At 32.5% G+C, this 26,225-nt stretch overlaps 2 protein-coding genes across 2 annotated transcripts in view; both read right to left on the bottom strand.

Annotated features, from left to right (window-relative positions):
• Positions 1-3,047: 3,047 nt before the first annotated feature.
• Positions 3,048-8,897, bottom strand: LOC145322892 (gamma-aminobutyric acid receptor subunit delta-like). Its single transcript, XM_080165234.1, has 10 exons — positions 8,835-8,897; positions 8,174-8,245; positions 7,450-7,495; positions 6,896-6,974; positions 6,521-6,557; positions 5,778-5,889; positions 5,131-5,202; positions 4,556-4,673; positions 3,705-3,771; positions 3,048-3,294 (listed from the first exon to the last, which is right to left on the bottom strand). The coding sequence occupies exons 1-10, from the start codon at positions 8,859-8,861 to the stop codon at positions 3,250-3,252; spliced, it is 675 nt and encodes a 224-aa protein (XP_080021360.1). The 5' UTR covers positions 8,862-8,897; the 3' UTR covers positions 3,048-3,249.
• Positions 8,898-11,192: 2,295 nt separating this feature from the next.
• Positions 11,193-26,225, bottom strand: part of LOC145322890 (uncharacterized) — a 40,314-nt gene continuing 25,281 nt past the window's right edge. The window contains exons 2-8 of the mRNA XM_080165233.1: positions 15,969-16,053; positions 14,361-14,456; positions 13,802-13,900; positions 12,953-13,084; positions 12,361-12,569; positions 11,706-11,894; positions 11,193-11,443 (exon numbers count right to left, since the gene is read on the bottom strand). Of these exons, the coding sequence (XP_080021359.1) occupies positions 11,326-11,443; positions 11,706-11,894; positions 12,361-12,569; positions 12,953-13,084; positions 13,802-13,900; positions 14,361-14,456; positions 15,969-16,053 (928 nt within the window). The 3' untranslated portion in view covers positions 11,193-11,325. The remainder of the gene's footprint in view (positions 11,444-11,705; positions 11,895-12,360; positions 12,570-12,952; positions 13,085-13,801; positions 13,901-14,360; positions 14,457-15,968; positions 16,054-26,225) is intronic.

The following is a 26,225-nucleotide window of genomic DNA, read 5'->3' as shown; positions in this document are numbered from 1 at the left end:
TTCACAGACTTATTTCTTAAGATCCTTGTTTATTTTAATTAAATTTGGAGGCAATATACCCGGTAAACCGATTGTAATTTAATATCCGTCTTGCAAATGGCTCACTAGTTGCTATCCTAGGGATCTTAAAAGACCTACAACATACAAAATCATAGAATATATAAGAATTAGAATGCTACATTTCATTAAGTGTAAAATTTTAGAATTGCGTTTCATGTTAAAATGGTTCCAGGACAAACGCAGGAGTCCCAAACGTCGGAGTGTACTAACGCAGGAGTGCTAAAATATTAATTTATGTAAGTATTTCTATACAGGATAGGATAAGTTATGGATTAGACATTTAAATAACCTAAAATATGGTTTAAAATAGGTTAAAAGAATGTCCACTCCTGCGTTTGTCCACTCCGACGTTTGGGGCTCCTGCGTTTGTCCTTGGAAGTTAAAACTTGTACTACATATCGTTTTAAATTATTTGAGAGTAATAAGAATGATAACATCCATAAAAGAGCAGCTCCCAAAATTAAAAGTATCATATTATTGCATTTTAAAATTATCTTCGTTTTATGTATCTATCTATATTTTATAATATCTTTGCTCAATTCTCTGAAAATTTTGAGGGCCTCTTCGGAGCCTAACCCCCCTACCCCTTCCTGCTGCCCCCCCCCCCCCCCACAACACTTAGATGTGATATCCTAGTTTCAACAAAACACAGGGAGGTAGGAAACATTCAACTGCATATAAAAACTTGTTTGCCAAAAAACTTTGGGGACTTAAAACTTGATTGGGTTGTAATAACATTTATTGCCCAAACCTTTCCATAAATAAATTTGGAAAAAAGGGTTATTTTGTTAATCGTCAATTTTCTTATCCCTAATCACTGACAAAAAAGGAATGACTTTATTTTAAGAACAAAATTATATTTGCTTTAGAGTCTAAAGCATGGGGGCAAAAATATTTTCTTCACTGCACTGGAGAAAATAGGTTTGATTCTGCTGGAATAATTTTCACTAATAAGAGTAAGGTGCACCATTATTTTAGAGAAGATTTTATGGGAAGGGGGGTGGGGAGTGTTTTCTTTATGCAGCAAAGCTATCATTATACTTTTTATAAGTAACTATTTAATATAATTCCCTATGTCCATCCGTACTAAGGCTATCAATAAGTTTCTACTTTAGGTTTTTAAACTAAATTTAATCTTTTACTATTTAATTTTTATTGCGGTTTTGTAAAATACCTAACATTAGGGTTGAAAGAAATATGATATTAATAAATGACCTAGCCTCCTGACTTTTAGAACATTTTTCAGTTTCATTAAGGTATTAAGGAGCTAGAATTTGACACCTAAAATCTTTTTAAAAACAAGTAAAATTATGTCCATAGAAAATTTGAAATTTGTAGAAAAGTAACAAGATGCCTGTCTGTGTATAACGAAGGATCTCGCTAACCACTGAACTGTTCTGGTTCTTCTTTACATATCGGAGCTTTTTATAGGTCCAGTAAATAATTTTAACCTATTTTGGGGGAGGTTTTATTCTGCCTTATAAGAGACGTTGGGGCTAGTTGTAAATAAAATCACTGATTATGAAATGTTTGTTAGTTATTATATTTTATCAAACTCTGTATTTTAAAACAATACATAATGTCTTTCAAAGTTACATATGCACCTTTGTTGTATGTTATAGAGTAGCTATGCTTTATATTTCAAACAAGGGTTCAAGCATCTAAAACAGGAAAGCAAGATAAAACATGAATGGTAATGAGCATAGTAAAAGGAGTGCCATGGCACCAGAAGAAATATTATTGGCTCAATTGTAGTTGAGTATCCACGAATATTTTCCTATATTTCTAAAATACTGTAGTTCAATATTAGAGTAAAACACTAGAGGGTTAAATAACTGTATCTCCCCATTTCAACCGCCTTGTGCAACCTTTCTATTGGGTCATTGAAAATCAACCAATGGTGTCGATTATATGAACACAGTCAAGAAGCAAAAAATAATTCAGAAGCAGATGAAAGAGGTCTTTGAAAAAGGAAGGGAGGTAGTTGTCTGTATATACATCAATACTATAGATATGGTAGTTCAATATCCAAAGTTACCTTAGGTATATTATTTTTAAAACAAGGAGATCAACATCTAACAAGGCATAGTTAAACATATAAAGGCAAGAAATTAAAATTTCAGTAATCAAGCAAACTTATTGACAATTAATTTTCTCTTAAAAATATCTTAATATTCAATTTAGCTTGTAGAGCAATCAAAATCGGAAAGGTTTCGTGATTAAATAGTTTAATAAAAATCATATAAATATATATATATCTATAATACAAAGTAGAACGATGTCTGTCTGTTTATTTTTCTGTAAAAATTCACCGCCCCCCACCCAAAATAAATTTTGTTTAAAATTTTTCTTTTAAATCTAAAATACCAAATATTAGGTTGATCAAACCTCTTGGGGCAAAGCCCTTAGAGGCTAGGGGCGAGCCAATAGTATAAAAAAAGGACTCTTTTTTTAATTGTTTCAGTAAATAGTATAGAGAAATACTAGAAGTTTTGTTGGAGCCGAAGGTAAATTTGAAACAAAAATGACAGCAAAAATGCACCCTTAACATTATGTCAAAAAAGAGGATTAAAACTGAGATGAAAATTTGCTTAGTACATCGTTATTTTTGGGATCTTAGCGGACAGACAGACATGCATCTTATCCTTTTCTTATTAAGATATCGTATTAGCTAGTTTAGACAAAACCTTTTCTATTGTGTTTTAGAGAACAGATCTGTAGTATAGAAGACAACAACCTCTCTTCCTTTTTCAAAGACCTCTTTCGTCTGCTTCTAAATTATTTTCTGCTACTTGGCTGTGTTAATATAAGCGACACCATTAGTTGATTTTCGATGCCCCAATAGAAAGGTTGCGTTGGGGAGATACAGTTACTTAACCCTTCTCCCTCTAGTGTTTTACTCTAATCTTTGAACTATTTACTCTTGTTTACATACTCAAAACATGTATAAAAGTCGTCTTTTGTGGCAAGAATTATTCAAAATATTAATACTAATTTAGATTTATTTAAAGAAAATTTTATCAAAAAACGTTAAAATAATTTTACTGTAAAAAAACAAGAACTAAATTGTTAATTTGTAGCGCAGCTACAAAACTACTAACAATATATAAGTTGAAACTGTACTTCTGAAAATTAAATGTTATGTTGGGCTACTCCATGCTAGCAGCCAATCCGGTCCTCCACTAATGCTTACATGTGTTTCTTCTTCAGTTTCAGATTGAGCGTCAGCCTGTTATCAATTAAAGTACTTCTTATATAAGTTTTTGATATCAAATCTCCTCAATTAATACTTTGCTGTTTAATTTTTATGTCAATTTCTATATTTCAATGAATGAAATTTTTTTATGCAAAACATACTTTTACGCTCAAGCCTAATTTATCAGAGATCTACAGGGATAATACAAAGGCCGATATATTGATGTACATCCCCAATAATGATACACAAAATTATCACTTCTATAGATTACAATTAGTGGTAAAAACGATTCTTACTCAACCTATTAATCCAGATTATCTGATGAAGTGAAATGAGTAGCTGGCTTAAATAACGATTTCCCCATCATCACCCTCTACCCCATCCCCTCCCCTCCTACTATATGAACGAACTGACCAACATTTCTTATAATAAAAGCACTTTTCCTGTTGTAGGTTCCAGAAGGTACTTCAGATACAGACACACTGTGCTCAAAACTCTCAATAGTTAAACATCCTAATTATTGATTAGCAAAATTTTGTATTTTAGCAGTATGTTATTAAAACTATAATATTATGTTCTGCTCTTTTGTAGCAATTTCCGACGCAATTGGCTGGTATTCAAAGACCCAATTGAAGTCGACCCAGGGTCCCCACCCAGTGAACATACAGCTATTTAACCACTGTTCCCTCTTTCTTTTACTTTAATAATGTTAGGTTTCACCGTATTGTTAGATAGCAAAATTTTGTATTTTAACATTATTATTCAGCTTACTAACTTTTGTGAGCCAAAAAGTGTGACAACATCCATAAATGACGAAGCTCATAAGTACGAAATAATTTAAAGATTATTTGCTCATTGTTCATTAAATCTTTCTCTTTAGCACAGAAAGACGGGCATAAAAAGTAAGTTATAGGGTAAATTTCCTACTTTAAAGATATCTCCTTGCAGTTGAGAGGTTTGTTTCGTATTAATGCTGTTTCGGTGATAGATAGCATTATAGATAGGATTTCTGGAAAGGTTTCGTGAGTTTTAAAACATGTTAATATCTATTGAAATGAATTTATTATTACTTGCATCTTACACCACATTATCATGTACTCTAATAAAATGAAACTTGCAACTGGCTAAGCCAACGATCCTCCCATCCAACCCCTTTACCCAATCCCCTCCCTTTCTAATGGATGAACTATCCAATAGATAGTGTCCATGTTAGCGACCTAAATTGACGACAATTTTCCCTTGTCATAATATCCACACTTATATTCTACATCCAATTCTATTGAATACAAAATGTTTCCTGTGTCAAGATGTTGAGTATCCGCATTGAACAGGAACTGTTCACTGTCAGAAGCTTGCAGTACAATATCATCTGTTCTGTAACCATAGCTTTCCATCTCAATTTTAAAGTTCTTTTCACCTATGAAAAATGATTGTTTTTCTCATAATAGCGGCTATGCCCCTAGAGGTCCCTGGGTGCATTTGAGGTGGTGGTGGATTTAATTCTACCATCCATTTCAAACAGAAAAAGTTATAAATATTGGGGGGAAGGGGGTGTTTTCCACCCCAGAAATAGCTTTAAACCTTCCCCAGACTTATGTGAAACTACACTATATAGGAGAATCGTATCGGTTCAGGGGTTAGCAAAATCTTTCAGTACAGACAGACACAGATCCTGTTGCTTTTATATAAGGATTGCTTATTTTTACATTAAGAAGAGATTCAATTTTATCTCTATGCAACATATCCATCTTGTGAGTTTAAGATAAACCTCAATATATTACCTTGAAATCGATGGGAATTCCAAAATATTAATTTTAAATTCTATAGCTGGGTATTTGAAGCAGGGTTTTTGAGGTCTAACCCCTTTTAGTTACCTGTCTTTTCAAATTTCTTCATACATCCAGCCTTGATCTTCTTGGTCAGTCTTTGGCTCCACAGCACTTGACCTGCACAAATATTAACAAAAACATTAAGGTATAAGACTAATAATTTGATTTATCAAGCGAATTAATATATTTTTACTATATGTTGCAAACAATTTTCATGTACTCTGATAAAGTGATGCTCATAGCTGGCTAAAATAACGAAATCAACCCCTTTACCCCATCTCCTTCCCTCCTACAAACTGACCAATAAATGAGGTCCATAATAGCATGCTAAATTGACGACAAATTTTCCCCTGTCAATATATCCATGCATATCCTATATCCATATTAAATGGCCCAACCCTATGTATCTATAAATAGCCAGGGAAAAGGGAATGCGATTCTGACAAATTCTAAAGGAAAATTTCCCCACAACCTTACCCATTTCCTCCCCCTTCTTACCCACCTCTCTTCAGCTACATGAAAAAACAAGGTATACTCCCACCTTACTTCCAAAGGTTTCATTTTTTTTTGTAGAATTGGTTGTTAGAATAGGTAGGCCTGATAAATAGCGAAAATTTTCAGCAAATAATTTTTATCTCCTATTTCTCTATTTTTAGCAACTTTTGTCTGCAGGTACCATGCTAAATATTTACCTCCGGGGCTGATTCTAACAAAGTGTTCAGTGTCGACAGCGGGCTCCTTCACCTCGTTGACAATGAACATGTCAGGGGTCCACAGGTCCTCGGGGCTGCGCAGTACAGTTTCCTTGATAGCAGAACAGTATAATATAGGAAAGTACAATGGATATAGGATATACGTGGATATATTGACAGGGGAAAATTTGTCGTAAATTTAGCTTGCTAATATTTGCCGCATTTATTCGTCATTCTTTCCTCCAGTAAGAGGGGAAGATGGGTTAAATGGGCCCGTTATTTTAGCCAGCTGAGAGTATCACTTTATCAGAGTACATAAAAATCGTGTGCAACATCAAAGTAATAAAACATTTATTTATTCATTATTTTACGAATTAGGTGAATTTTAGATCTTTCCTACATCATAATTGGGGCGAGAATAAGAAATAGCCAAAAAGCGCTACTAAATACTTGGGAGGCTGTTAAAAAGGTCGTCTTTACTACAAAGCGTTGCCACCATAATCACGAAAAAATCCGCTAAAATTACCTAATATTTTTTAAAAATCAATTCAGCTGTTAGTTACAACAGCAATTAGGGTTTTAGCTTCTCAGCTAAAGATAAAGAAGACAAGAAAGTTCCTAAAAAAATCGGCATGTTACGTCAAAAAAACTTTTTTTTAGGGGTTTCCTTTCCCACTCCTCCCCTCATCTCTCATTTTTATGACGTCATTGAGGGACTTTCTTCGTCTTCGAGATAAATTTACCTCATTTACATCTAATCTCTCATCAGTCCAGTATTGTCTGAAATAATAGAAATTCAATTGAGAAAGGTTGCGTGATTTTAAATTTAAATTTTTATATATTAACAATATATGAGCACTTATTATTACTTAGATCTTACACCAGATTTTCATGTACTCTGATAAAGAGAAACTTGTAACGGGCTAAAATTATCGACACCTTTCCAATCTTTCTTTTCCTACTAGATAAACGAACTGACCAAAAAATAACGTGGGAAATAGCAACCTGTCACCCACGTATATTCTACATCCTTTATGTCAGTTTTGAGATCTAAATAGACACACAAAAATACATCATGCTTCTTTATAATATAGTATGAAACTATTAAAACTATTTACCTGAAATAAAACATAAGCTTAACTTCTTTCTTTTCAACATTGAGCTCATCCACCTGGAGCATGTAGCTGGAAAATGTCACTAAACATTTTAAAAGTACATTGAAAGAGGACAAATGAAAATGTTGGTATCCAATCAGACCATTGGTGTCCAAATAGATACCAATTTTTTGTTGTCAAAGTCACCGATTAATGTATTTCAACAACAAAAAGGGGGAGGTATGTTGTGCTAAAATTCCGTAAAAGTGTGAGTTTTAAGAATTTAAAATAGAAGTAGAACTCTAAAATTTGGCATGGCAGTTGCTTTAATGGGATGTAACGTGGATATGTACTTTATTGTACTATATTAGAGCAACTGCCATACAAAATTTAGAGTTCTACTTCTATTTTAAATTCCTAAATTTTAAATACCCTCCCCCAAATAGTTGTAAAACTTCCCGAGACCTATGAAAAGCTACCCTGTAAAGGAGAACCCGATCGGTTCAGCAGTTAGTGAGATCCTTCGGTACAGACAAACAGACATCCTTTTACTTTATTATAAGGATATTAAAACTTACGGTTCAATGGTTCATTTCCTCCAGGACGAAGACGTTTGTCATAATTCTAAAACGAAAAAATATCAAAAAAATCATCCAGGATAAAAGACCTATTTATCAGGGAATCTTCATGTTATTCCAAGAAATTTGACAAAAAAAAAGAAAAGGGTTCAATATCAGATGACCTTATCTTATGTAAAGACATACCTTCAGAAATAAGTGAATTGTAGAGTTGAGGCACTACTTACAATACCTGGAAAAGAGCATCTAATCTCTGTTAGGTTTCCTTCACACACATCAAACAAACACAGATCATTACAGACTAAATAACCGACAAGAGTTTATTGTAGAGTTGCTTCGCTACTTACTTTACCTGGAGTAAAGCATCTAATCTCTGATATTTTGTTAGGTTTTCTCCATACACATCAACAACCACATAACATTACAGACTAACTAACCAACACAAGTTTATTATAGAGTGACTGCGCTACTTATTATACCTGAAGAAGAGCATCTAATCTCAGATAATTGATAGGCTACCATCATTCATACAAAACAAACACATAACATTACAGTCCAACTAACCAACACAAGTTAATTGTAGAGTTGCTGCGCTGCTTACTATACCTGAAGAAGAGCATCTAATCTCTGATTGGCTACATGTATACACATCAAACAAACAAAAAGCATTACAGACTAAATAACAGACAAGTTTATTGTAGAGTTGCTGCGCTACCTACTTTACCTGGAGAAGAGCATCAAATCTCTGGTACTTGGTTAGGCTTCCTTCACAGAGCCCAGCAAACACAGCAAATGCCTGTTAATAATCAGCATATGTATGTTTTGTTTGTAGCTAGACAAACTGTCACAAAAATCAGCCATGTGACGTCATAAAAAATGAGGGAGATGAGAGGAAAAGTGGGAAAGAAAACCCTTAAAAAAAAGATCGATAATCCCTCATTTTTATGACGTCACAAGGCTGATTTTTTTAGACACTTTGTCCAGCTGCGTATTGTTTAATTTGTACAGCAATGAAGTGGATTTAGGCTATTTGTTTTCACAAGGAAGCAATTAGCTATAAGCATAATTAACACCATCTAGCAGCGAAAAAAATATTTTTGGTAAATAGCGGATTTTAAAATATATTTTAAAAAAAAAATTTTACACGTAAAACCGCTAGTAATGTATACAGTGTCAGAAAAGGTTTAGTGTTATTAAAAGCTCTTTGTATAAAATCAAAAGGAAGCTCTTTATAGTGCCTATAAAAAAATAACGTCATAATAGGCCAATAAACATACTAAATTTTAATACATTTTAATTGACCAATGGTAGGCCAGTATAAGTAATCTTTTAAGGTACGCTAAAGGCTTCAATTAAAAGATATTTAAAGAAAATAAAGCACGAACCGCAATAAGAGTGAATCTCAAAAACATTTTGTCTCTAACTGATCAATATTTGAATCTAAACATGATTTTATTTATTTTAAATCAATAAAAACATTTTCTTGCGTAGCATCTATATATATATATACATGTTAATGCTTACTATTACAGGGATAATACAATGACCGATAAAATGATGTACATCCCCAATGAAGATACACAAAATTACCACTTCTGTAGATTACAATTAGTGGTTTAAACGTTTGGACCCTCAACTTAATGATCTAACTAATCAAAATTCAACAAGTCCCCAAGGTTGTTAAACCACTACAACGATTGGATTCTACTCTTCAGGGAATATATCTACTATTAGTCCTGTGGTGGTTTAAGCTATTTTCTTGGGAGGTGGGACACCCTACCCCCACCCCAAAAAAAAATCCCCGTTAATTTTAAAAAAATATATTTGAAATTAGTGGTGGCAGTTCAAGTAGTACTAATTTTTACTTTCTTTTTTTCTTAAATTACCTATTTGGGCATAGCTATGCAACTAATTAATATCATCGTGCTTGTTATTAATTTTAATTTTACATATGTTTGTTATTGAAAAAAAACAAGTATTTCTTCTTATTTAATATTTATACACTAATGGATATAGGATATACGTGGATATATTGACAGGGGAAAATTTGTCGTCAATTTATGCTGCTACTATGGACATCATTTATTGGCCAGTTCTTTCATTCAGTAGAAGGGGATGGGGTAAAGGGAGTGTCATTATTTTACCCAGCTGTGAGTTTTACCTTTTTAGAGTACATGAAAATCTTGTCCGATATCCATGTAATAATACATCGATTGATACACTGCACTGTACATTTTAAATATTTATTCCAATACGAAATAATATACAAACATAGTTAAAACATAATAATAATAAAAAGATAAAATTAAGACATAAATCAATCCACATAGAACGAATAAAAGAAACAATGTGTAATGTGTATGTTAGGCTTAGTTTGATATGAAATTAATAAAATCATATATTATATTGTTATTCAAGCCAGCATTATGAAGGAGTTTACAAGTAAATTGAGATAAAAGAATAGATAAAACCTAAATGTTTTGATAGTCAAGCATAATTCTATTATAAACACATAATGTTTAGCATCTCTCACTCAGAAACTATGTATTCATATTTTCATTTCGTTGTTGAATATATCTGATTGTTTGATATGGTTTTTAGATTTTTGCAATAAGTTCATATTTTTCCACTTAGGAGAGTTGTGATATCCTCTCTAAAATAGTTATAAACCTTCCTAGGACCTATGAGAAGTTACATTGTAAAGAAGAACCATATCAGTTCAGTAGTTGGCGAGATCCTTTAGTACAACAGACGAACAAAGATCCTGTTACTTTTATATGAAAATTAATTTTTTAGAGTAAAGCATGTGTACATTAAATTATCAATCACATCTATTTTTATGATTTTGGAAATTCCATATATATTTTAAACTTAAAATTATATATGGAATGTATTGCATTGCATTGTATACAACTTTCCACGGATATAAAATTAAAAATTATAAGTACCATCTTTACAACGCAAGGTAAACTGAATTTTTTTAAAAGATTTTGACTATGAAAATTGGCGTTTTTATGTAAAATCTAATCTTTCATAAGCAATCTGACGAAGATAGATTCATAATTCTATTTCTAGACAACGTTGAAATTTCTGTCTTTAACAATGGAAATATTTCAAAATTTAATGTAACTAAAAATGTCATTTCTAAAGGTTCATAATTTTTGTTTTGTAAGCTGAAGGATTAAAATTTGGAGTGTTCAGCAGTTCTGTATTTTTTGCAAGCCGATTTAAATACTTCCCATTCCCTATTAAGCTCATATAGTCAAGGGGCGAAGCAGACTATTATAAATTTTTCTCGTATTCATTCGAATCCGGTAGATAGAAACCGGTTCTCATCCATACGAAAAAACTATGTCTAGCATCGTATTATATCCAGTTTTCTACGCACCTCGGGGCTAAAAAAACTAGTTTTAATCTTACAATTGTACATTCTATATCCGCGGAAAGCCGTTTAGCACCTCGGGGCTAAAAAAAAAACTAGTTTTAATCTTATAATTGTACAAAGCAGTTTATAATACGATACGAGAAATAACTATTAAAGATTTCAATTTGAAATAGGAACAGAAAAAAATAGCCAGATTTAAAATCACGAAACTTTGCCAACTACAGTACATTAACAATATAGTCTCAATCATGCGGAGTGATGTACAGGCATATTAATATTACAGGATCTGAGCTAAAAAAACTACCAGCAAAAAAAATCTGCTTTCAAAATATCGCACGCAGATAAAAGTAAAACTATAATTTATTAATAGATTTATTATACATAAAATCCAATATAGGACAAGTCATAAAAATAAGTTTCTTTTAGTCAATATGTAAATTTTTATAATAATTGCATAACAAGATAGTTTAAATAACATTTATATATACATTTTAATAGCAAGTTTTGCTGGTTATCTTAACATTTCCTTCCCATCTGGTTGTGGATCTGCAGTACACCTGTTCAGATCCATGGAATTGCTGGCTGTACCTGGAATTCTGATGCTCAGCTCTGAAATAAATAAATAAGAGCGCTATTACTTGCAAATTTATTTGAAATTTTAAAAAAAACAATTTTTTTGCTGAAGAAGGCGGCTTAAAGCAATACAAATAACCGCTGGACAGATATGGTTCTCCTTTACAGTATAGCTTCCCATAAGTCCTGGAAAATTTTGTAATTATTTTGGGAGAGAGTACCGCCACCCTTCCAAGAGATTTAACCATGCAAAAAGATCGAAAACAATAACACACCTCCATGTCTTTTTAAAAAGTACCTTGGTTTATGTTGATGTGCATTAGTCCATGCATGGTCATGACCCTTGTGACCACCAGGATAATTATGCCCACTATGACCATGAGCTTTGTGTCCACCATGACCGCTAGAGGTAGTCTTGTGCTCTGTATAGTTTCTGTGACCGTCTCCAGACTCTGTTGACCTACGGCTACGGCTCTCATGTTGGGGCCTAAATTAAGGAACAAATTTAAAAAGAACTAAATATGATCTAGAAGGAAATCCCAGACTAAAATATAAGGTTTTGTTTACTATGCTAAACTCCCATGAGAGACCCTAACCTAACCGGCAGAATTAAACAATCATTTTTAATCTATATTAGACTGGGGGGAGGCTTAACTAGGCACCTTAAAATAAAAAAAAATAAAGGGGGAGGTAGGTTGAATTAAAATTCCATAAAGGTGTGAATATTGAGGCTTAAAATCAGTCTTAACAAATAAAATTGATGTTATTTTTAAAAAATCGACCCTAGTTCTTTTCAATAAGGAATACACATATTTAGGGAATATTTTAGTTCTACGGTTTTTAAGTCTTTAAACGGACACCTTTACCGAATTTTAGCACAACCTACCTCCTTCGCCTTTTATTGCTGGCACACAAGGACAACTTATAGAGAAGCTTCTGTAGTAAATTTTTACCTTTGATTGAATTGTTCTGAAGTTGGTTGAGCTGGAACTCTTCTAGTTCTCTTAGTGATGATATAATCATTCTCTGCCAAGAACTTGAGAACTTTGAACAAGGTCTCATCATCCAACTCCTCATGTTCACCTTTAAGATTCTTAAAGTCGTCAGGCAAGTCTTCAGATTCATCTTTATTGGAAGTCTCTGGTTTCTCTTTAGCAAACTCCTAAAACAATATTAAAATTTAAATCTAATACTTCCATACTATAGGACATTTACTATAAAAGAAGGGGGGGGGGGGGAGAGTAGATACCAGACTCCTGAATTAAAATATAAAAAGGTTATTAATACTATAATTTTTTCCACCTTCTCCAATAATAATATTGAAAATTTCCTGGACCTCCACTGAAGGAAACCCATATCTGTTAAGAGGTTAACAAGGCACTTCCCTAGAGACATAAAAAAGCTTACTACTTTATAAAATAGGACTCACTTTCAACTCTTAAGAAGGGAGAAGCATTAAAATCATAAATTAGCATTGTTAAAGGATTATTGCAGCACTACTTAGACATACTAAACCATATTTTAAATCAAAAGCTTGCTTCCCACCTTTTTATTATCAGGCTTCTTTGTAGAATCTTGAGATTTCTCTTTAGTTTGTTGTGAAGATTCCCTAGGCTGAGGTTTAGGCTCTGCTGGTTTCTCAGCTTCACTGGAGGGTTTCTGATCAGAGTCTTCATGCTGAAAAGTACATATTATAGAATATGAAAACATAACGACATTTAAAAATCTAAGCTCATTTTTTATCAATCAAGAACTTGCCAAATATTAATAGGTATACCTTTAAAACACCTAATAATAATTCTACTTAAAATACAATAATGTAGATTAGCATTTTTGGATCATAAAAAGAAAACTATGTAGCGGGTTTCGTCGTATATTTACAGTAGCTTTTCTCCTATTTCAATTAAACCCCTGCAGAGGGCTCTAACACGCCTGGGCAATTCTCCTAACCTAAAATAAACTTTCAAAGGCTTCTCTAAAAATAATACAAAAGCCGCTGCATAGTTCCTTTTTAAGATCCGCATTTTTTGATGGACTTACAGACGTTATAGTAACAATTTTACAATTGCTACTTTATATATTATAAATCACTAGTGGCGGCGTCCCTAGCATCTAGGGCACGTATGAAAAGATTATAGAAGAGGCAGAAAATGGCCTAAAACAAACTAAGGAAATATTTGAAGATTCCTTAAAAGGAAGAACTAAATTAGTTCTGTAGTTATTGAGATCTTATGCTTCAGACCAAAAAATCTTGCTACTTAATATATTAGGATATACAACTATTACAAGAATCACACATGCCCAGTTTAATTCCATTAGACAATATTGACAAAGCGAACGACCGAATGTAACGACAAACCATAATAAAAAAGCTTGGCTATTAAAAATTGATACCTCTAGATCATAGAAGTGTTTGAAAAGTTGATCATATTCAGCTTTCTTCTCAACGTCCCCAAGTATAGAATATGCCTCGCTCAATTCTTGAAACACAACCTCAAAATATAATGTAATTATACGTTACAATTAGTGGTGCATAATTATAAATAATCATTTAAAAAACTGATAACATTTCATGGAAAGAAAACGAAGTTGCTGGTTTCGTCGCATTTTCACAGTAGCTATTGAAATGTTAAATTGTCGTAAAATGAAAGAAAATTATAACAAGACATTAAAAAAGAATATAAACTCACGAAACCTTGCAAGACAAATTGACATAAAATATTTACCAAAGATAACAAATTCACATTTGCACGAGGATCAAACTTTCTGAAAAGTGAGGAAATTTTTACTTGACGGTAACAGTGTTCCGTCTACGAAATAGGGAAACTAGGCTTTAAACAAAATAATACCCATACCATATATATGTTTTTACCTCGCATCATTCAGTCTTTTTTTTAGAATGTAACTAAGGAAACTTAGCATGTAATAACGATACCCATGATTATATATTTACCTCAGCGCCTTCAGTCTTGTTTTTGTCAGGATGGAACTTCATGGCAAGTTTACGGAAACTGCTCTTAATCTCTTTCATACTGGCCTCGTGACTTACCTTAAAAATAATAAATATAATATGAACCCAGCCATTTAATGGAGTATTGCCTCGATAAAGTAAATAATAAAAGGTTAAAGATACCCTAATAATTTCAGCGAAGCATATTAAATACTAAAAGCCTAATTAATCCTAATATAACAAGGATACAACATCCATAAAAGCGAAGCTTTTAAACGGTATGACAGACGAAGATTAACTCATTATAAGTGTCAGAACTGAATTTACAAAATAAAAATATAAGAGTTTTGCAAAAATTATACGTATATTTGTTGCAAAACTTCTTAAATACAGAATTCTGTTTCAGTACAATGACATTTTAAGGACTTTTATTATAGAGATGCTTCGCATGTAATATTGTACCTTATTATAATACTATAATTCAATCAGTACTCCAAAAATTAAATCAATCTGATGATAATCTAATAAAAAATTATAAAGTTAAAAATCAACAAGTTTAAAATGGACGTACAGACATTCTGGTAATGATTATAGAGTTGCTACGCTTTCTAAATCGTACCCAACTACTAAAGGAATCACCATGCAAAGTTTGAAATCGAACAATTCTAACATGCCTATATTAGCGAAGAAAAATCTCTGACGGACGGATCGACCATAATTACAAAAAGGCTTCGCTTTTTAAAAAGCAATTAGGAATTAAATACAGACAGGCCAAGGACAAGGGACAAGGACAGTGATTCTGTCAATCTAGCGAAAATTTGACAACCCACAACCCTATAGTTACAGCACAGAAATAGCCTAAAACCACATCGGGACCAGTAGATATATTCCCTGAAGAGTAAAATAAATTCAGTTCAGTGGTTACCAATATCTTGAGCTTCAGACGGACGGATGGACCGACATTAAGCTACATGGTATTATAGACGCCAATTAAAAATAGAGAGACTAGATAAATTTGGAGAAAAAAAAAGTTTGGAGATTACAGAGAAATATATCAAAACAAGGATGACAAGTTGACAACATCCATAAAAGCAAAGCTCGGAAATGGAAGGACAAACAAACATTAACACTTGTAGTGTGTCAGAACTATAAATGAACAATATTATTGCTTAAACTTAATAAAATTGTAAGTAATTTTGTTAACAAAGTACGTGATAGTGTTAAAGGACATACTTGCATAATTAGGACTTAATTATAGAGAGGCTTCGTTTATTAGATTATACCTTTAATCTGATAAATTTTCATACTAAAACTTGTTAACAAAAAGTAAAAAATCAGCAGGTTTTAAATGAACATACAGACTTTCTGCAAACGATTATAAAGCTGCTAAGATTTCTATATCGTACCCAACTACTGCAGGAATCCTCATGCAAAGTTTGAAATCGATAGGACATTTCTAACCTATTTAAATTAACGAATAGAGCAAACATTCATGGACGGACGGATGCAGGGACAAACCCTAATTATAGAAAATCTTTGCTGTTAACAATAAAATATAAATTAAATTTAATAAAAACACGCAACCTTTGACTAACATAAAAAAACACTTACATTCAACATAGCATAATAATCCGGGAAGGGTTCGAACTCAATATGTTCTTCGTCAGCGTTAACACACAATAACAATAACAGAATATACATTTTTATTTTAATTAATTTATGAATTATTTGTAACTATTCGTTACGCGTTTAAAGTTTGACTGACAAATTACCGTACATTTCTTTATATTATAATTTTCTTTAATATCCAAATTATAAAGTACTTTTTAAAAAACTAATTTAGAATCTAAAGATAATACTATCTAATTTATTTGTATATCAATTGATAATTTCTAGACTGTTTTATTTCTTTATTCTTAAAATTTAATAAAAAAAAACAATATAAAAATTGTCATAAACTCTTGTTGACAAATAACGTCAAATATATCATATTTGCTGTGTTGTTATTCTTAAAATATAAAAATGACGAAATGTTCCTATAAATGTAAAGGAAATCTTCGTAAAATATCATTGTACAGACCTAAAAGAATAAAATATTATTTTCATGTTGAAATGAAAAAATGAATTAAAAAGTGGTTGCAAATTTAAAAGAGTTTAATGATAGTATTCAGACAGACAGAAAGACAGACATACTAACAAGAATAAATTGAAGAGTGGATGCAAATTTGAAAGAGTTTAATGATAGTATTCAGACAGACAGAAAGACGGGCATACTGATAAGAATTTTGCGCATTTAAAAGAGCCCAATGATAAATATCTTTACATCCAAAAAGACATACTGTAATTTTTGCAGTTGATGACGTTTTCAACAAGGATGACATCATCGATAAAAGCGAAGCTCTGAAATGGTAGGACAAAAGGGCATTAACACTTGCATGGTGTCAGAACTGAATAATCAAAATATAAATGTATAAGAGTCGAAGCAAAATTGTAAGTAAATTTGTTGAAAAATAGCTTGATGCAGGATAATGTCTTAGGACATACTTACATTAGGACTTGATTATTGAGTTGCTTCGCTTATAATACTGTACTTTGTTGTCCCAGGAATCAGTATACCAAAACTCAGACCAATCGGATAATTAGATCATATAAAAGTTTGTTGTTAAAAAAGTGAAAAAATCAACATGTTGAAAATGTACGTACGGACATTCTGCCAACGATTATAGAGTTGTTACGCTTTCTAAATTGTACCTAACTACTACAGGGATCACCATGCAAAATCTAAGTCGATGGGACAATTCTAACGCGCCTAAATTAACAAAAAAATCTATCCGTTACGGACGGACCGACTCTAACTATAGAAATGCTTCGCTTTTAAAAAATGACAAGGACAAAATAAAGAGCAGCTGCGCATCTAAAAGAGGTTAATGAGAAGTATTCTGAATACTACTTAACCTTTGCACCGCAAATATATATCTACTTAAAAGGACACACAAACACATTATTTTTGAATTTTACATTTTTTAGGCTATTCCAGGGAGGGAGCGGGCATTAGGCTGTTATTACACTAGTCCCCAAAGGTTTATGATAACTTTTTCTTATTCGAAGCTTTTCTATAATTAGGGTTGGTCCGTACGTCCGTCCGTACGTAACGGTTGGCTTTTTTCGTTAAGTTAGGCATATTATAATTTTCCTATCGATTTCAAACTTTGCATGGTGATTCTTTTAGTAGTTAATTACGATTTAGAAAGTGTAGCAACTCTATAAATTTTACCAGAATGTCCGTACGTCCGTTTTAAACAGGTTAATTTTTAACTTTTTTAAAAACAGTTTTTATGTGATATAATCATCCGATTAATCTGATTTTTGGAGTACTATTTCTATTACAATAAGGTACAATATTATGAGCGAATCATATCTATAATAAAGTCCTAAAAAGGTCATTATGTCCTTAAACAGTATTCTGTATTTAAAAAGTTTTGCAAAAAATGTACTTATAATTTTGTCTAAACATGTATATTTATATTTTGTATATACAATTTTGACACTCGATACAAGAGTAATATTCATCTGGTATACCGTTTCAGAGCTTCGCTTTCGTGGATGTTGTCATCCTTGCTTATATTGTTATTTCATTAAAAATATAAAGCAAAGCTTTTCTAAATTTAGAGTTCATTGTATGTCCGTCTGTCTTTGTGGTTGCACAGATTGCAATGAAAGTAAATTATGCATATTAGAATAGTTCTATAAAGTTGAAACCTTTTACAATAATTCCTGTAACAATAAAGAATAACCTTAAATCTGAGAACCTATATTGTTTTTTAGCAAATTTTCCTGTTACTGCGGTTAATTACTGCATGGTCTTGTATGTATATATGAAAAATTGGAAAAGTTTTTTATCAAAGTCCTACTGGAAATTGATTATTATACAATTTTAGATTCATTAAACTTAAACTTATTTTACTTGATTTTGTTGCAGAAAAACATGATGCAGGGTTTGAAATTTCCATAGGACAATAATAACATACTTACCTAATCAAACTACCAGATCCAAGTGAATGTACGGACGAACTTGTCCTGAGTGTAGACAATCTTCGCTACTGTTTATACTGTATATGTCATAATAGCTTAATGTGCAAGCTTCGGCCTCTGGAAGCTTTATCAGTATCCATCATATGTAAAGTATGAACCTGACAAAATAAGCAATTACCTGTTTTCATAAATTTTTAAAAGCCAAAAAATACAAAATTGATTTATTTTTACTTGGTTCTTATAGCAGATTATCATGTACTGCATAATAAAATGAAACTTGCAGCTGGCTAAAATAACGATCCCTCCCTTTACACTATCACCTACCCTCCTATTAAATGAACTAACTGACCAATAGGGGAGATAGCAATCTAATTGATAATTATTCCCCTGTCATAATATCCACGTATGTTTTACACTCATTTACTACTGCACTGCTATACCTCTTTATTAAACCATATCTACAGCCAAATTGTCCTTCATTGGCTGTATTCATTCGAATCCGGTGGATAGGAACCGGTTCTCATTCATACGAAAAAACTGTGTCTAGCATCGTATTATATCAAGCTTTCTATGAATATAAAAATGTACAATCATAAGATTAAAACTAGTTTTTTTAGCCCATGCCTTCGGAACCTCAGGGTGGTTTTAATCTTATAATTGTACATTCCATATCCGCGGAAAGCCGTTTATAATACGATGCGAGAAATAACTATTCCTTTATTGATATCCGTGTATGCAAAGGGTAAGGATAGCCGAAAAATATGCTGAAACCATCCAAAGACCCAATATAGAACTTTATAAGTCTAATAGTTATAAAATCTTAAGCTACAGACCCAAAAACATATTCTTCTTAATACATAGAATTGACCAATATCACCAAAAAAATGTATCATTAAAAAAAATTAAAATCGTATCAATTTTATTTCAAAGTCATATTTCTTTACATGTGTAATTTGCAGTTGGTATAATTCTATTAAGCATTTAAAAAGCCATTGCAGTGTTGGAGGGTCCAATTTCTGAAAAAATAGAATAAAATAAAAAAGCCATAAAAACCAGAGAAAAGATAGTATTTAAATGGAAATAGTTGTCAAGAAAATTAAATTTTAGAAATGAATGAAATAATAACCCAATAAAATGTGTTTTTCTTTTGTAGCCTTATTTGATTAGTATATCAAGTGGTAGATTTACTCCATTGCAAGACCAACTAAGATACAATGAAAAATAAATTACATATGACTAGGAATCGCATCATATTATAGCCATCTTTCTGCGGTTAATAAAATTATAATATCAATTCCAGATTTGTTTGTCCCATGGAAACAAAGGTTAAAAAACTTTATTTTATTATTCAGTGAAAATAATCTGAATTACGATACAATACATGATTTTTCAATATGATCAAGTAACCGTTTTATTCCAGTGGATGTCAATATTTTTGAAAGCCTTACTGTCCCTAGTAGTTTTTACCCCTTTTCGGTCAGATTAGAAATCCACAGTCACTAGAATTCAGATTTAAATCTGTCTCAATATGACTCTTTGTTACCAAAGTTCAGATATGACAAAATTTGACCAAAGTTCAGATTTCAATCTGAAATTTAGTGACATTATGTCTGGTTATTTTCTCATTTTTGGCAATGCAAACAAATCTGACAAAATATCACCAAAAGTCATATATGACATTTAGTGACATAGAGTCAGAGTTGGGGAAATTACCTAATCTGACACATTATTGCCAAAAGTCATATATGACATTTAGTGAAATAGAGTCAGAGTTGAGAAAATTACCTAATCTGACACAATATCACTAAAAGTCATATATGACATTTAGTGACATAGAGTCAGAGTTGGGGAAATTACCTAATCTGACACAATATCACTAAAAGTCATATATGACATTTTGTTACATAGAGTCAGAGTTGGGGAAATTACCTAATCTGACACAATGTTACTAAAAGTCATATATGACATTTAGTGACATAGAGTCAGAGTTGAGGAAATTACCCAATCTGACACAATATCACCAAAGGTCATATATGATATTTAGTGACAAAGAGTAGAGTAGGGGCAATTACCATATCTGACACATTGTTATCAGAATTCATATATGACATTTAGTGACATAGAGTCAGAGTTGGGGCAATTACCATATCTGACACATTGTTACCAAAAGTCATATATGACATTTAGTGAGATAGAGTCAGAGTTGGGGAAATTACCTTATCTGACACATTGTTACCAGAATTCATATATGACATTTAGTGACATAGAGTCAGAGTTGGGGCAATCACAATATCTGACACATTGTTACCAAAAGTCATATATGACATTTAGTGAAATAGAGTCAGAGTTGAGAAAATTACCTAATCTGACACATTGTTGCCAAAAGTCAGATATGACATTTAGTGACATAGAGTCAGAGTTGAGAAAATTACCTAATCTGACACATTATTACCAAAAGTCATATATGACATTTAGTGACATAGAGTCAGAGTTGGGGAAATTACCTAATCTGACACATTGTTACCAAAAGTCATATATGACATTTAGTGACATAGAGTCAGAGTTGGGGAAATTACCTTATCTGACACATTATTACCAAAAGTCATATATGACATTTAGTGACATAAAGTCATAGTTCAGGAATATACCTAATCTGGCACATTGTTACCAATAGTCATATATGACATTTAGTGACATAGAGTCAGAGTTGGGGAAGTTACCTAATCTGACACATTCTTACTAAAAGTCATATATGACATTTAGTGACATAGAGTCAGTGTTGGGGAAGTTACCTAATCTGACACATTGTTACAAAAAATCATATATGACATTTAGTGACATAGAGTTAGAGTTGAGAAAACTACCTAATCTGACACATTGTTACAAAAATCATATAGGACATTTAGTGACAAAGAGTCAGAGTTGGGGCAATTACCATATCTGACACATTGTTACCAAAATTCATATGTGACATTTAGTGACAAAGAGTCAGAGTTGGGGAAATTATCTAATCTGACACATTCTTACCAGAATTCATATATGACATTTAGTGACATAGAGTCAGAGTTGAGAAAACTACCTAATCTGACACATTGTTATTAGAGTTGGTGAAATTACAATTCTACCCCATAACCATAAAATAGCCACATTGTCACAGAAACACTGACAAATTGTCATGGGCCTATGCTCCCCCTGTGGACTGAAACATCTTGTTACTGTTTATTTTACTAATAGAGTTATCCTTATTTTTTATAAATCAATCTTAAAAGATTGAAACATACTAAGATTTGTAAGCATGACAAATTCCAAAAGTATCACAGCACATTGAAAGCCGTTAGCTTTAAAAAAAAAAGCAAAGAAACCTTTTAAAAATTAGTAGTTTTGACTTTTGAGGTCTGAGGAGTAACATACAGATTGGAAAAATGTGCATAGGTCTTTGAATCTTAACAGAAAATTTTAGCTGTCTATCTTAAATAAAGGCTGAGAAAAGGCTGTAATGAATACAGACTGAATGTTGCTCAGAAAAACACATAGATAATGTGAAATTTACAGTAACCTCACTACTGAAAAGGATATTTTGTCGGTCTTTCATTTTTTTTATCTAGATTTTTATTTTTTAGCTATTGTTCTTCATTAATAGCAGCAAAGCTACTTGGTATTTTATTCATAACATAGCTACTCTATAATTTACTTTTTCTGTCTGTCCACCAGTGGATCAGTGAGGAAATGTGTAGACATGACACTCAAATGCCAGGTCCAACAACAATGGATAAATTTTAACGTCTTTAGTTATGAAGCGTACCTAACTATGATTTGAACCTATCACTCTCCATTGACAAGCAGCGTGTTTTTAGTAGTAAAGCTACTTTATAATTAAATTAAAGTTTCAACTTAAACGTCAAATCCAGGCTTACATGGAGAAATACCTTGAGGCAGAACCTGCAGATGTGCGTAATTGGCTCAAAGAAGGAAAACAGGTTGTAGATCTTACAAATATCAAGGCAAACAATCTGAAAAGCTTTGTTTTGTATCAAGTAAAAAAGTTTAAGAGTGGAATTGACGTTACCCTTTATGCTGGCAATTATGGCAGGCCTAACATTCCAGGTGCAAAGCAGGCAGAGATTCATTCTTTGGCCCTGAACAAGAGGCACAGGGGACTCAGACCTGTTGGTGCTAGGGTAGGGGTTAGCTATAATACAGTTCGAAATGTTTTAAAGAAACAAGGAGCTAAATCCTTACATAGGTATAAAACACAGAAGAGTAACCAAAGCCATATGGAGCGAAGAGTGAATTTCTCTACCTGGATGTTAAAAAATTTTAAATGTGTCAGATCCAATACAAATCTTGGCTTTCTGGTCAATACTGACTTTAGTGCCAAGATCAGGATACATCCCTCTAGAAATTCTAAGAATGATATAGTCTGGACAATGTCAAGAAATGAAGCAGGTGATGTCTTGGAGTCACAAGAAGAAAAATTTAGTATTCTTGAGAGAATTGGTACCTGCTAGAGCACCTGTAGCCATGAGTGACTTTAAGAAAAACTATTCCGATTCACCCAAACATATGACAGGAGTGCTGTATGCCAACCTTGTGAAAGAGTATGCTCTGCCTGCTGTACATGAGCTGTTTCCCAGTGGCGATGCCATATGGCAAGATGACCCTGCTTCCATCCACAGGAGCGCTTGTGCTCTGGAAACTGTAGATGCTTGTTTTTCCAGAAGGATTGACCATCACATACAATGACCCAAATTTTCAGATGTGTGGCCAATTGAGAACGTCTGGGGCATCGTTAAGGAAAGGGTGGCCAAAATTGATTGCACTAATCTGGCCTAACTTAAAAGGGAGATAACTAAAGTATGGAGATCTTATCCATGACAACAAGGCACTGTGCCGTAGGCTTATTTCCTCCATATCTTCCAGATGCCAAGCTGTGGTTGCCAATGGAGGGAAGCAAATAACTTAAACGACTATTGTATGTTTTTGTAAATAAATAAGGATGATTTATATTAACTTTTATCAATTTTAGACCAAAAATAAAGATTTTATGAAAAAAAAACACCCTTTATATACAGACAAACAGACGGACATACCTACAGACATATGGTCAAACAGACAGCAAACACATGGACAGACTGATGAACAGAGGATTTTTTGGTAGCTACTTGTAGAGAAGCTTTGCTTTTAAAAATAAATTCCAAAGCGGAAAGAGAACTTTTGAGCCAGTTAAAGTGGAGAAAAGGTTGTCTTGTAGACTTTTTGAAAAATTATTATGAAGTATTTTTTTAAAATCTATATCACATAAACATTATTTAATATTTTTCCAAATATAAGAAATTGACTATTTTCTAATTGAAACAGATGAACAGACATACAGACAATAGACAGACAGAAAAACAGACAGAAGGATAGACAGATGGACAGACAGATGGACAGAAAGATGGACAGACAGACGAACAGACATACGGACAGACAGACAGACCGACAGACACACAAATAGTCAGACAAACAGACATGAACAGATATACAGACAATAGACAGACAGAAAAACAGACAGAAGGATAGACAGATGGACAGACAGATGGACAGAAAGATGGACAGACATAAAAACGGACAGACAGACAGACAGATAGATAGACAGACAGACAGACAGAGTCCCACCTCACACCCAATATTCATTTTGTTTTGAAAACAAGGATTACAACATCCATAAGTTGTGAAACTCTTCTATTTCTATAAATCTTATTTCATTAGTAAGTCAATCTATCTAAGTAACAAGGATGACAACATACATAAGAAACAAAGCAGAAAAAAATTGTGGATTAGAATACATACAAATAGATTTAAAGAAAATTTGTTAAACCAAGAAAAGATTTCTGGGAAAAAATAAACACTAAGCATTATATCATTTTGTATGATCACTGACAGACTCAAAGTCAAAGTAAATTACATACCGGATGTTCAGAGCATTGGTGAAAACATTTTTTTTGTTAATGTCATCCAAAAAAAGTTTACCCAATACCCTGCTAATACCCTCTATGTCACTAAATGTCATATATGAATTCTGATAACAATGTGTCAGATTAGATAATTTCACCAACTCTGACTCAATGTCACTAAATGTCATATATGAATTCGGGTAACAATGTGTCAGATTAGGTAATTGCCCCAACTCTGACTCTATGTCACTAAATGTCATATATGACTTTTGATAACAATGTGTCAGATTAGGTAATTTCCCCAACTCTGACTCTATGTCACTAAATGTCATATATGACTTTTGGTAACAATGTGTCAGATTAGGTAATTTCACCAACTCTGACTCTATGTCACTAAATGTCATATATGACTTTTGGTAACAATGTGTCAGATATGGTAATTGCCCCAACTCTGACTCTATGTCTCTAAATGTCATATATGAATTCTGGTAACAATGTGTCAGATAAGGTAATTTCCCCAACTCCGACTCTATGTCAATAAATATCATATATGAATTCTGATAACAATGCGTCAGATTATGTAATTTCCCCACCTCTGACTCTATGTCACTAAATGTCATATATGACTTTTGGTAACAATTTGTCAGATATGGTATTTACCCCAACTCTGACTCTATGTCACTAAATGTCATATATGATTTTTGGTAACAATGTGTCAGATTAGGTAGTTTTCCAACTCTGACTCTATGTCACTAAATGTCATATATGAATTCTGGTAACAATGTGTCAGATAAGGTAATTTCCCTAACTCTGACTCTATGTCACTAAATGTCATATATGACTTTTGGCAACAATGTGTCAGATATGGTAATTTCCCCAACTCTGACTCTATATCACTAAATGTCATATGTGACTTTTGATAACAATGTGTCAGATTAGGTAATTTCCCCAACTCTGGCTCTTTGTTACTAAATGTCATATATGAATTCTGATAAAAAAGTGTCAGATTAGGCATTTTCCTTAACTCTGACTCTATGTCACTAAATGTCATATATGACTTTCAGTAACAATGTGTCAGATTAGGCAATTTCCTCAACCCTGACTACATTCACTAAATATCATATATGACTTTTGGTGATATTGTGTCAGATTTGATTGCATCGCCAAAAATGAGAAAATAACCTGACTACATTCACTAAATATCATATATGACTTTTGGTGATATTGTGTCAGATTTGATTGCATCGCCAAAAATGAGAAAATAACCTGACATATTGTCACTAAATTACAAATTGAAATCTGAATATTAGTAAATTTTCGTCATATCTGAATAGTGGTAACAAAGAGTCATATTGCGACAGATTTAAATCTGACATCTGGTGACAGTGACTTTCTAATCTGACCGAAAAGGGGTAAAAACTACTAGGGTATCATTTTGTATTATGACTGACAGACTGAAAGTCAAAGTAAATTACATACCGGATGCTCTCACCAATGGAAAAAAAATATTTTGATACTGTCATCCAAAAAAAGTTTGGCCAATACCCTGCTAAAAGGCAGTCCGACTGCCATGGATGCTTTCTGTAAACGAAAGGAAATTTAATTTTGATATGATTAACTACAAAAATTTTGAAAATATTGAAAACTAAAGATATGGGGAAACATGTGAAAAATAAAAAAATAAAGATAAACACCAGAGATATTGGGGAAAATATAAAAATAGTCAAAAACCTGCTAAAAAGCAGTCTGACCGCCATGGCTATTTAACAGTTGATTATGCTCCTTAATGATGGTAATGTTGTCAAAAAAGTTTCAACCTTCTATCTTATATAGGAGTTGAGAAAATCATGTTTTCCCCACTTTGTCAAACAGACAGACAGACGTTTGGAATTATAGAGTA

This window comes from Acartia tonsa, chromosome 6 (assembly GCF_053477335.1).
Source record: "Acartia tonsa isolate MP-2025a chromosome 6, ASM5347733v1, whole genome shotgun sequence".
Classification (NCBI taxonomy): Eukaryota; Metazoa; Arthropoda; class Copepoda; order Calanoida; family Acartiidae; genus Acartia; species Acartia tonsa.
The sequence above is the reverse complement of the archived record's forward strand: the minus strand, read 5'-3'. Positions and strand labels throughout refer to the sequence as shown.